This window comes from Canis lupus, chromosome 25 (genome assembly GCF_011100685.1).
Source record: "Canis lupus familiaris isolate Mischka breed German Shepherd chromosome 25, alternate assembly UU_Cfam_GSD_1.0, whole genome shotgun sequence".
Classification (NCBI taxonomy): Eukaryota; Metazoa; Chordata; class Mammalia; order Carnivora; family Canidae; genus Canis; species Canis lupus.
Genome location: NC_049246.1, coordinates 503,926 through 516,908, shown reverse-complemented (window position 1 = coordinate 516,908; position 12,983 = coordinate 503,926). Strand labels below are relative to the sequence as shown.

General features: G+C 38.6%; 1 protein-coding gene across 13 annotated transcripts in view; it reads right to left on the bottom strand.

Moving 5' to 3' along the window:
- LOC606856 (phosphatidylinositol 3,4,5-trisphosphate 3-phosphatase TPTE2) overlaps window positions 1-12,983 on the bottom strand; it is a 160,403-nt gene that overhangs the window by 18,587 nt on the left and 128,833 nt on the right. For all 13 annotated transcript variants that reach the window (XM_038573132.1, XM_038573133.1, XM_038573137.1 and 10 more), the window contains one exon: window positions 12,185-12,290. In XM_038573132.1, coding sequence (XP_038429060.1) covers window positions 12,185-12,290 — 106 coding nt within the window. The remainder of the gene's footprint in view (window positions 1-12,184; window positions 12,291-12,983) is intronic.

Below are 12,983 nucleotides of genomic sequence, written 5' to 3'. Positions count from 1 at the left end.
AGCCATTAGAAACGACAAATACCCACCATTTGCTTCAACGTGGATGGAACTGGAGGGTATTATGCTGAGTGAAGTACGTCAATTAGCGAAGGACAAACATTGTATGTTCTCATTCGTTTGGGGAATATAAATAATAGTGAAAGGGAATATAAGGGAAGGGAGAAGAAATGTGTGGGAAATATCAGAAAGGGAGACAGAACATAAAGACTGCTAACTCTGGGAAACGAACTAGGGGTGCTGGAAGGGGAGGAGGGCGGGGTGTGGGGGTGACTGGGTGACGGGCACTGAGGGGGGCACTTGACGGGATGAGCACTGGGTGTTATTCTGTATGTTGGCAAATTGAACACCAATAAAAAATAAATTTATTATATAAAAAAAGCATCATCATTTCTTAGCCTACTTCTTCCATCTCATTCCAGTTGCAGAACTCCTTTCCCCTGATGTCTACCAGGAATCAGTGAAATGTACCTCTAAATTAATTCAAATACTTATCACATGACAGGAAAGGGCAGTGATTTATAAGCTTAGTGCTCACATTTAAAACTTTTAAAATATATTTATAAAATGAAGAATCTCCTCAACCATCCCCACCTGTTTATTTCTCCAGTTCCAAATGCATAAATATGATTGTTTTTATGCACATCGAATCAAATATGAATATATACATTCTCTGGTATTTTTTTATATATGTACACACAAATATGAATATATAGTATTCTGCACTTCTGTTTTACAGAAATTGTTGCATACCATAGCACTGTCCTGTACCTTGCATTTTTAAAATACATGTCATAAATTTTATTTAACTCATTCATAAAAATCAGTAAAATGTTACAGCTGGTTCAAAGTAAAGTATACAAGTCACCAGGGAAAACACTATGAGGCTCCTCACAAAATTAGAAATAGAATTACCATGTGGTCCAGTAATTTTACTACTAGGTATTTACCCAAAGAATATGAAAACACTACTTTGAAAAGATATATACACCCCTATATTTATTGCAGCATTATTTATAGTAGCCAATATATGGAGGCAATCCAAGTGTCTATTGATAGGTGAATAGTATACATACACAATGGAATATTGCTCAGCTGTAAAAGAGAATTAAATCTTGCCATTTGCAACAATATGGATGGACCTAGAGGATATAAAGCTAAGTGAAATAAGAGAGACAAATATCATGTTTCCACTCATATATGGAATTTAAGAAAATTAAAAAAAGATAAAAAAATCAGGATTCTTAAATACAGAGAACAAACTGGAGTCTGCCAGAAGGGAGGTGGGTGGGGCGATTGGTGAAATAAAAGGGATTAAAGAATATGCTTATCTTGATGAATACTGAGTAATGTATAAAATTGTTGAATCATAATATCATATACCTGAAGCTAATATAAGCTAATGTATGTTAGTTATACTTCAATTTAAAAAAAGTACTGCATGTCTATAGGGGGATAAGGGCTGATGACATGAGTTTACAAAGAGATACAAAGTGGCTCAATAATCAATTGCTTTCCACTAGACAAAACTAATTTGTATTTTTATGTTCAGATATTATTTACAGTATTATTAGTTTTCTACAAATTACAGAGTAATAAAGAACTTGCAGACCATGAGAAGAAGGGATAATCCCAGAATGGTGCGCTAGACAAAATATTGCTCATTTCAAGGTCCCTCACCCTTTTTTCTGATAGGCTCATCTCCCTTCTGTTTTGATCATAATCATAACAATCTGAAAGGAAGATTATTCTTATTCCAAAAGAAAGCTGATGTTTCTAACATTGGGTCAGGAAGAAACAGGAAATCTGAACAGATAAATTACTAGTAATGAAACTAAATTGGTAATCAAACAACACCCAACAAACTAAAGCCCTGGACCAAATGGAATCACAGATGAATTCTACTAAACATTTAAAGAAAAGTTAGTACCTATTCTCCTCCAACTATCCCTAGAAACAGAAGGGGAATGAAAAACTTCCAAATATATTCTATAAGGCCAGCATTACCCATTCCAAAACCAGACTAAAGTCACTATAAAAAAATTAGAGGGATGCCTGGGTGGCTTAGCAGTTGGGCTCCTGCCTTTAGCCCGGGGTGTGATCCTGGAGTCCCAGGATCTAGTCCCGTGTCGGGCTCCCTGTGGAGCCTGCTTCTCTCTCTGCCTGTGTCTCTGCCTCTCTCTGTGTGTCTCTCATGAATAAATAGAAAAAATTTAAAAAAGAATTAGAACTACAGGCCAACATTCCCAATGATATAAAAACCCTCAACAAAATATTAGCAAACTACACTCTTACAATACATTAAAAGGATCATTTACCATGATCAGTAGGACTTATTAGAGGGATGCAAGGATGGTTCAGTATTTTCAAATCATTCAACATGGTATATACTACATGAGCAAAAGGAGGGTAAAGATTCTATGCTGGTTGTTTTTTGTTGCTGGGAAGATGGCAGAGTAGGAGGATCCTGAGCTCACTTTGTCCCACAGCCACACCAAGATAACAGCCACATCAGGGCAACGAATTCTGAAAAGGACCTAAAGACTGGCAGAACAGACTTTGTACAGTAGAGAGGCCACATTGAAAAGGGTAGGTAAGGTGGAGGCACAGTTGAGAACCAAACCCCCAGTAAGACTAATCACAACCAAACCCCCAAGCATGAAGAAGCAAGAGGCTCAGACGCCACAGCAGGCACAAGGGAGCTGCACTGAGAAGACAAGACCTCATAACATTTGGCTTTAAAAACTAGTGGGACTTAATAGGTCTTTATGGCCATCAGAGTTCAACTCTGGGCACTTTATTTATTTATTCAAGTATAATTAACATAAGTACTCTATTAGTTTCAGGTGTACAATATAATGATTCAAAAAAGTCTATACACTACTCAGTGCTCATCAAGGTGAATGTACTATTAATTTTCTTTTTCTATTTCACCAATTCCCCGCTCCACTTCCCCTCTGGCAACCACCAGTTCTCCGTATTTAGGAGTCTAGTTTTCTGTCCTTTTGTTTGTTTGTTCTGTTTCTTAAATTGCATATATGTATGAAATCATATGGTATTTGTCTTTCTCTGATTGACTTATTGCAATTAAAAATATACCCTGTAGGGCCATTCATGGATGTTCAAATGGCAAGATTTCATTCTTTTTCATGGCTGAATAACATTCCATTATACATAAATATACATACACATATATACTACCTCTTCTTTATCCATTTACCTATTAATGGACACTCGAGTTGCTTCCATATATTGGCTATTGTAAATAATGTTGCAATAAACATAGGGGTGTATATATCTTTTCAAATTAGTGTTTTCATATTCTTTGGGCAAATAACCAGTAGTGGAATTACTGAATCATATTGTAATTCTATTTTTAATTTTTGTGAGGAAACCCTATACTATTTTCCACAGTGCCTGCAGCAATTTGCATTTCCACCAACAATGTACAAGGGTTCCTTTTTCTCGAATTCCTCATCACACTTGTTTCTTGTGTTCTTGATTCTAGCCATTCTGACAAGTGTGAAGTCATTGTGGTTTTGATTCATATGTCCTTGATGATTAGCGATGTTGAGAATCTTTTCATGTGTCTGTTGGCCACGTGTATGTCTTTTATTGAAAAAATGTCTATTCAAGTCTTCTGTCCAATTTTTAATCTGATTGTTTTTTGGTGTTGAGTTGTATATGTTCTTTATATATTTTGGATATTAACTCTTTATCAAATATATCATTTACAAATATCCTCTCCATTCAATAGGTTGTCTTTTTATTTGGTTGATGGTTTTCTTCATTGTGCAAAAGCTTTTTATTTTGGTTCAGTCTCAATAGTTTAATTTTGATTTTGTTTCCCGCACCTTAGGAGACATATGTAGAAAAACATTGCTATAGCCATGTTAAAGAAATTATGCTCTATGGTCTCTTCTATCAGTTTATGGTTTTAGGTCTCACATTTAGGTCTTTAATCCACTCTGAATTTGTATGGTGTAAGAAAGTGGCTCAGTTTCACTCTTTTGCATGTAGCAGTCCAGTTTTCCCAACACCATTTGTTAGAGAGATGCTTTTTCCCATTGTATATTCTTGCCTCCTTTGTTATAATTAGCCATAAAAGCATAGGTTTATTTTGGGCTCATTATTCTGTTCCACTGATGTATCTATTTTTTCTGACAGTCCATTGGTGTGTCTATTTTTGTGGTTACTACAACTTTCTAGTATATCTTGAAATTTGGGATTGTGATATTTCCAGCTTTGTTTTTCTTTGTCAAAATTTCTTTGTCTATTTGGGGTCTTCTGTGGTTCCATACACATTTTAGGATTATTCTATTTCTTTGAAAAATATTATTGGTTTTTTGATAGAGTTGCATTAAATCTGTGGACCATTTTGGGTAGCATGGACATTTTAACAATTTAAAATTTTAACAATGGGACTGTTTTTTTTTTAACTTCTCTTTCTGCTACTTCATTATTAGTGTAGAGAAAGACAACAGGTCTATGTATATTAATTTGGTATTCTGTGACTTTACTAAATTATCAGTTCTGGATGTTTTTTGGTGAGGATTTTCTTTTTTTTAAGATTTTATTTATTTTAGAGAGAGAGTGCATGCATGTGTGAGCAGAGGGAGAGGCAGAAAGTGAGACAGAGGGAAAGGGAGAGAATTCTAAGCAGATTCACATTAAGTGATCAAGCACTAATGTTGTGCTTGATCCCCCAACCCTAAGATCATGACCTGAACTGAAACCAAGAGTCAGACAATTAAGTGACAGAGCCATTCAGGTACCCTGGTGAAGCATTTTCTATATATCATATTATGGCATATACCAATACTGACAGTTTTACAGCTTCCTTACTAATTTAACTGCCCTTTATTTCTTTTTCTTTTTCTTTTTTAAATATTTTTATTTATTTATGACAGTCACACAGAGAGAGAGAGAGAGAGAGAGAGAGAGAGGCAGAGACACAGGCTCCATGCACCGGGAGCCTGACGTGGGATTCGATTCCGGGTCTCCAGGATCGCGCCCCGGGCCAAAGGCAGGCGCCAAACCGCTGCGCCACCCAGGGATCCCTATTTCTTTTTCTTGTATGATTGTTGTGGCCAAGACTTCTCATACTATGTTGAGTAAAAGTAGTGAGAGTAGACATCCTTGTCTAGTTCCTGATCTTAGAGCAAAAGTTCTCTTTTTCACCATTGAGGATGATGTTAGCTGTCAGTTTTTTAAATATATATGGCCTTTATTAGGTTGAGGTATGTTCCCTCTAACCTTCTTTTTGAGAATTTTTATTGTGATTGGATGTTGTACTTTGTCAAATGCTTTTTTCTGCATCTATTGAAATGCTCATATGATTTTTATCCTTTCTCTTGATGTATCATGTTGTTGATTTGAAAATACTGAAACATCCTTGCATCTCTGGCATAAACTCCCCTGGATCATGGTGAATTTTTTAATATATTGTTGGATTCAGTTTGCTAATATTTTTTGAGGATTTTTACATTTATGTTCATCAGAGATATTGACCTGGAGTTTTCTTTTTTGGTAGTGTCCATTTAAAAAAATATTTTATTTATCTATGAGAGGGAGAGAAAGCATGAGCATGAGAGCAGAGGGAGGGGCAGACAAAGAGGCAGGCTCTTCACTGAGTATGGAGCCTGATGCAGGGCTTGATCTCAGGACCCTGGGATCATGACCTGAGCCAAAATCAAGATTCAGACACTCAACCAATGGAACCACCCAGGCACCCTTGTTTGGGAAACTCTTTCTCTCTCCTTCTCAATGACAGCCTTGTTGGGTGGAGTGTTCTTGATTGCAGTTTTTTTCCTTTCAGGTCTTTAACATTGGCTTTAGCAACTGTTTTCTAGTATGTCTCCTCCAGTATGGGAAACAAAAGGAACAATAAGCCATTGGGACTACAAAATAAATTTGCACAGTGAAGGAAACCACCACCAAGTTGAAAAGGCAACTTCCTGAATGGGAGAAGATACTTTAAATGATATATCTGATGTGTAATTAATATCCAAAACATATGAAGAAATTATAAAACTCAACACCAAAATACAAATAATCTAATTTAAAGGTGAGCAGAGGATCTGAATAGACATTTTCCACAGAGGACATACAAATGGCTGACCCATGAAAAGATTCTGAACATCACTAATCATGAAAGAAATGTAAATAAAAAACCCATAATAATATATCACTTGACACTGTCAGAATGGGTAAAATAAAAAAGACAAGAAATAATAAGTGTTGACAAGGATGTGGAGAATGAGGAACACTTGCACACTTTTGGTTGGAATGTAAATTGGTGCAGCCATGGTGGAAAACAGTATTGAGGTTCCTTAAGAGATGAAAAATAGGGGAAAAAAAAGAGATAAAAAATAGAAATACCATATGATCCAGCAATTGCACTACTGGGTATTTACCCAGAGAAGACAAAAACAGTATTTTTTTTAAATAATAAACTTATTCTTTATTGATGTTCAATTTGCCAACATACAGAATAACAGCCAGTGCTCATCCTGTCAAGTGCCCACCTCAGTGCCCGCTACCCAGTCACCCCCACCCCCACCCTCCTCCCCTTCCACCACCCCTAGTTCGTTTCCGAGAGTCAGGAGTCTTCCATGTTCAAAAACAGTAATTTGAAAAGATATCTACACCTCTCTCTTTACTGCAATAGCCAAGACATGGAAGCTACTTAAGTGTCCATTGATAGATGAATAAAGAGATGATTAGATATAGATACAGATATAGATATAGATATAGATATATAACTCACCCATAAAAAGAATGATATTTTGCTATTTGTGACAACATGGATGGACCTCCAGGATATTATTTTAAGTGAAATAAGTCAGACAAAAATGGACAAATATCATATGGGTTTACTTTTATGTGGAATATAAAAAATAAAAAAATGATCAAACAAAAAAGTAGAATCAAACCTGTAAATACAGAAAACAAACTGGTGGTTACCAGAGGGGAGGCAGATGGGAAGATGTACAAAATAGGTGAAGGAGAGTGGGAGATACAGGCTTTCAGTCATGGAATGAATAAGTCATGGGGGTAAAAGGTACAGCATAGGAAATGTAGTGAGTGGTACTGTAATAGTGTTGTATGGTGATAGATGGTAGCTATACTTGTGGTGAGCATAACATAACATGTAGACTTGTTGAATCACAAGGTTATGTATCTGAAATTAATGTAACATTTTGTGTCAAGTATACCTCAATAAAGAAAGTTTATAAAAATATGGGGAGACAATACAAAGAAGTCCAAGAATTGTTACTATAAAAGAATGACAACAAAGAAAATGAAGAAGAAAGCCACTGTTGCTGGAGCTGATTTATGGAGGGACAGAGAGGTAAGGGATAAAATTGAGAAGTGGGTGGTGAGGGATGGCCATGGTGTAGTGAGACATGCCAGAGACATTTTAGTTCAAGTTAAGTCAACAGAGATTTACTGAGTTCCAATGTGTTATGATCTGGGGGATTCAAAGACGAATGTATAATGGTCTCTATCCTCATGCAGTTTGCAATATAGAGTATATCCCCTGATATAGGCTAAGTAAATACAATGTTAGAAATATCTCAGTATAATAGGTGGTCTTAGGTTGAGTTCTCTCAGAAGTAGACCCTGAGCCAACCCTTTGGGTGCTAGTGATTTATAAAGGAAGTGCTCCTAGGAGGAATTCATTCATAAGAGCCAAGGAAGGGTGGGATTCAGTGTATTCAGCTTGATCCGGGGAGGGAGGGGATTCTTTAGTGTAAATCATACTGCAGAGTTTGTCACACTTTGAAGCAATGGAGTTGAGTTTTTGTACAACTGTTGGTCATTGCCTATGGGCTGCCCAACAGGGATGGTATCACTCTTAGTAATTTTTGGTTCCAACTTTTTTTTTTTAACACTGAAAGCAGATTTATTGAAACAAATGATCCAAAAATGTGAAATAACCATGCCAAAGACCCTCCAGGAGACATGGGACTACATAGTAGGAACATGAAGCAAGAACAAGAAACCAATAAGAGATACCAACTGGAAATCTAAGTATAAAAAATATAACTGAATTAAATAATGAGATAAATGGCAAGATAAATTTGAAGAAAAATGAAATGGTAAATTAGAAAATCAGATGGAGGAAACCACAGAAAATATAAAAGGAAAGCATAAGGATATTAAAAATAGACCATAGGTAGGACAGTATTGTGAGACAGTAAAGAAGAGAATCCCTAACTTTGCCTGGAAAACCCAAGAAAAGCTTAAGGAACAGAACTCTTGAACCGGGATGTAAAGAATGGTAGGAGCTCGCCAGGTGGGCATGGAAAGCAAAACCATTTTAGGCAGAAAACACCAGTGCGCGCAGATGCATGGAGGCATGAACGAACATAATTGCTGTGATTTGGGAAGGGCAGGGAGGCTGGCATGTCTGGAGCAAAGGCCACTCAAAGGAAAGTGACGATGGCTGATGTGGAAAGGCAAGCAAGAGTCGTGTTGGGAGGATTCTGGGGAGGTACATAGTATAATTGTCCCCCATTTTAAATCTGAGGAAGCTAAGTGAAGCTCAGACAGCTTGAGTGAGTTGCCTCAGGTCAGGCCTCTAACTTGGGGGCTCAGGCTTTTTTTTACTGCCTCACAGGTCCTGAGGTTACTTAGCTTGGATCTTCAGGGTTCGGCAAAGTCGGTTAAAAAAACCCACAAAACAGAAATGAGGCTGAGAAGTAGGTGAGCCATGAATGAGTTCAGGATCCAATGGGTTGTTCTGAGGTGTGGAGTGTCTGGCTGATGACTAGAAGTTCAGGGTTGAAAGGAAGAAGTTGGAACCAAAGTTGAGTTGGCTTCAGTGGTAATTCTCCAAAGATTAGAGCAAAGGGGGTGGAGGCTAGGGGGATGGGAGCACAGAGCTGGCTGGTAGAAGGGATCTAAGGGGATCCTGATGGGGCATCAAGAGTCTCCACCCCCAAGGGCTAACAGCACTTCTTAGCCTAGAGGGTACAACTTGAAGGACAGGCTTATAAGAGAATAATAAGGGGATAAGAGGATAGTAAGTAAAATTTAAAAAGAAAAGAAGAAAAAGAAGGTGGCTGGCCTTTAGCTTTGGCCTGATTATTTATGTGGGTACAGAAAGAATGTTAACTTACCATGTAGCCCTACTGAAGTTGGTTCTCAAGCCTGGACTCACACTGTATTGAACAATTGCTAAGATTATAACTTTGCCTGGAAGTCTTCATGAAGAATCTCAAAGTAGACTTTTATCATCTATTTTATGTTAGCCCAAGACTAGCAAACCAAACCCATGAAACCCTCTACCAGTTTTCCCCTGCAGTATTTGTACATTGGGTTAGCTCCTCTATTCGCCACATCTGCAACTTACAGTTTAAACAAACAATGTTTCTACAGAGTTTCTATAAAATTTAAAATGTTAACAGAAAAATCACAGTCTTAGGATATAATATCAGACTGAGAAACACACAAAATTCTAGAACATATTAAAAACCTTGTTAAGCTTAGAATTTGGGAAACAATTCCCATTCTCATTATCCATGTTAGAAAATATATTAAAACTCCATTGGACTAAGTGCCTATTTGCCTATCTGGAACAGTTTAATACTCACAGAGGTTTGTATAGATACTGTTGGTCTAATTGTTAACAAAGAGGAAATTGAAGCAGAGTATACACTCAGATACAATACTATCATGCCACCAAGTTGGTTTTATGGCTGGGTTTATATTTCTCAGTGGGAGAAAATGCTCCAATGGCTGACTGTGTTGCTTCTCATTAGAGAATAAAGTGGTCTACCCTTTTTGTAAGATCCCATTGAACATGGAAAGGGAACAAAGCAAAATACTGCTATCCCCTACCTTCTGACACCTGTTGGACAAGCCTGGCTCTGCTCTGGTGGGGTCTGACAGCAGCTGGAATTCTGATTGAGGTCACCCATTAGGACCCATGGCAACCCTGTCCCTCCTAATTCACACACAGCCCATGAAACAGTCATAATGGACTCTGCAGAGGACTTTGCAGTCTGCAAAGCCTTTTCACAGACAGTTGCTCATTTATACACACAAGCAGCCTTCTGCCAGAACATACTGTGTTTCGAGGGTCTGCCTGCACAATGCTTGTTTGGAGACCTAGACCAATATTTCCCACAGAAACAATGCTACTGGATTGACACTTGTTTTCACAAGCCAGAAACCTGTGCAATGTGTTTGTGGTAATTCATTAAAATTCCTCACCACCACCTCTATGTGTGTGGTGTTGAGAAGGCGGGCAGTGAGGTGGGCACTTGACAGGATGAGCACTGGGTGTTATTCTGTATGTTGGCAAATTGAACACCAATAAAAAATAAATTTATCATTAAAAAAAAGAGAAGGGATATAGAAATAATTTGAGAAAAAGCATTTTATACTTGAACTAACTGTACTTTTTTGACTATGCAGTTTTTATATATATTTTAAAGGATTCTTTTATTTCTGACTAATTGGATGAAATGTTAAAAAAAAAAATCTAGATCTTATTTTGTGCAACTCTCCAGAAAAATAAAAATACTAGGCTGTCTGAATGGATACCAATGCCCTGGCACCCTACCACCCATGAGAGACCTGGCACCTCCTCATGGTCCACAATCTGACTTTGGGGAGTCAGAGCATCACTCACTCCCTGCTGCGCCTCTGGCAGTGAGAGAGGTCTTATCTCATCCCCACTAGGTGGCCCTGCTCTGCAACTCCCCTGTGAGCTTTGCAGAAAGTGAGGTGGGTGATGTAGAATTAGAGACCTGAGGATGGCTCCCTCCTTCTTCCACTGCTCCCCTTCCCCATCCTTTATTAAGTCCCAGAGATGGGTGATTTGACTAATTTTCCTGCCTCCTTGGATGATGGTGGATCCCATTACCTCTCCTGACATTCTTGAAGCAGGCAATCAGTCAGCTTTTTTAAGGTTTAAAAGGATTTTTACTCCTGGTAATAACCAATAGCTGAACCCCCACCTCCCCGCCAAGAGTCCAGGTTTCTCCCAACCCTTTCTTTTTTTTTTGCATGTGTGGTACACTTTTTTTTAAAATAATAAATTTGTTTTTTATTGGTGTTCAATTTGCCAACATACAGAATAACACCCAGTGCTCATCCCGTCAAATGCCCACCTCAGTGCCCGCCACCCAGTCACCCCCACCCCCCGCCCACCTCCCCTTCCAGCACCCCTAGTTCGTTTCCCAGAGTTAGGAGTCTTCCATGTTCTGTCTCCCTTTCTGATATTTCCCACTTATTTTTCCTCCTTTCCCCTTTATTCCCTTTCACTAGTATTTATATTCCCCAAATGAATGAGACCATATAATGTTTGTCCTTCTCCGATTGACTTATTTCACTCAGCATAATACCCTCCAGTTCCATCCACGTCGAAGCAAATGGTGACTCCCAACACTTTCTGTGTTCGTGTAGATTCAGATAGGGAAGACCTGGGTGCTGTTCCCTAGGAAGCTTTCCTTGATCCCCAGCTGAGCAGGGCCCAATCTGTGTGTGCCTGAATACTGTGGTCGGATCTTTATCTATGTGTACGCATTCCTCTCCTTCTTAAGGGCAGAGAAACGCTTGCATGGGGGGCCCAGAGCAGGCACTTGGTAGTTATTCGTGAAAAAAGAATTTGTGGCAACAAAATTCACTTGCTGTTTGGGTATTTAAGGCATCTTTGGGCATTTAAGACATATTAAGACACCTTGATTTGCTGGGGGTGAAAGGGCCATGCGTGGAGGAGGGGAGAGGGAGAGGCCAGGTGATGAGAGAAAAAAAAGGGTCTCTGAAGGGAACATGTAAGAAAATGATACAGGGGTGCCTCTGCCAAGATGAACCCTGCACTAGAGGCAGGCATGTGGAAAGGGTGGTATCCAGGGCTCATGAGCCCTTTCTCTCCTCTCCACTGGAGGTCCAATTCTGAAAAGTCCATCCTGGGCTGAGGCCAAAGCAGCAATGAGAACAAGAGAAAAGGGAAGAGGATGGAGCCCCACAAATTGGTGATGGGAAAGGAAAAGAGAGGATACCTAAGGGCTGCTGGACTCTTCCGGGGAGGGGTGTTCATATGTGAGGATGCATAAAAGGACAGCCATGGGTTGAGACTGTCGGTATAGAGGCTGAGGAGCAACCTTCTTACCCCTGAAAAATCAGAACATTGTCCTTTGCCAAATTCTCCAATTATATATAAAGCACTTACCATGAATTGAATAAATAATGAATTTTTTTATCTTGAGTGTTTTTCTTGGAGGGAGAGTCATATTGTAGATATTTTTCACATCTGCAAAATATCCAACATACCTATTCTGCAAAACAACAGAAGCTTCAATTTAAGTGGAGATAAAAAGCCTACATTCAGCATTCCTTATATTTTTTTTATATAGAACTTAAGGAGAATCACTAATTAAAGACACATTTACTGAGTGCCATTATATAACTAGGCATGTTTATATTTGCTGCCTCATGACTGAAAATATCCCTTAGAAGAAAAATACTGAACACAGCGCTGCAAGGAGGGAACACAAAAGGAGCCAGGTGTTGCTTATAGGCTACTTATGATTGAGTGGGCACCTAATCAGAACCAGTGAAAGAGCTACAACATTACATCAAGATGCAGTTAATGCAACTGTGGAAAAGGTCCATCTGGGGGTGGAGGCTTGGCTGTAACTGAGTTGAAAGAAGATTTATGGTTTGGCACAATCTTGACTAAGTAGCCTCTTAGTCATGAAAGAATTTAAGAAGACCTCCACATGCCACTAGTAGATACATATGCCCTAATCTCCATGGCCAGTTTGAGTGTATTCACTTTTCATGTCCCCAATTCTATTTTTTGTGAGGAAGCCCTGGATCCTCTTAGCCTAGTCTTTCTCCTGTGGCAAGCTGCTCACAAGGGCTCTCCTTGGCTCTTTCTGCTTTTTTTTAAAGATTAAAAAAATTTTTTTAAAGATAATCTCTACACCCACATGGGGCTGGAACTTGGCAATCCTGAGATCAAGAGT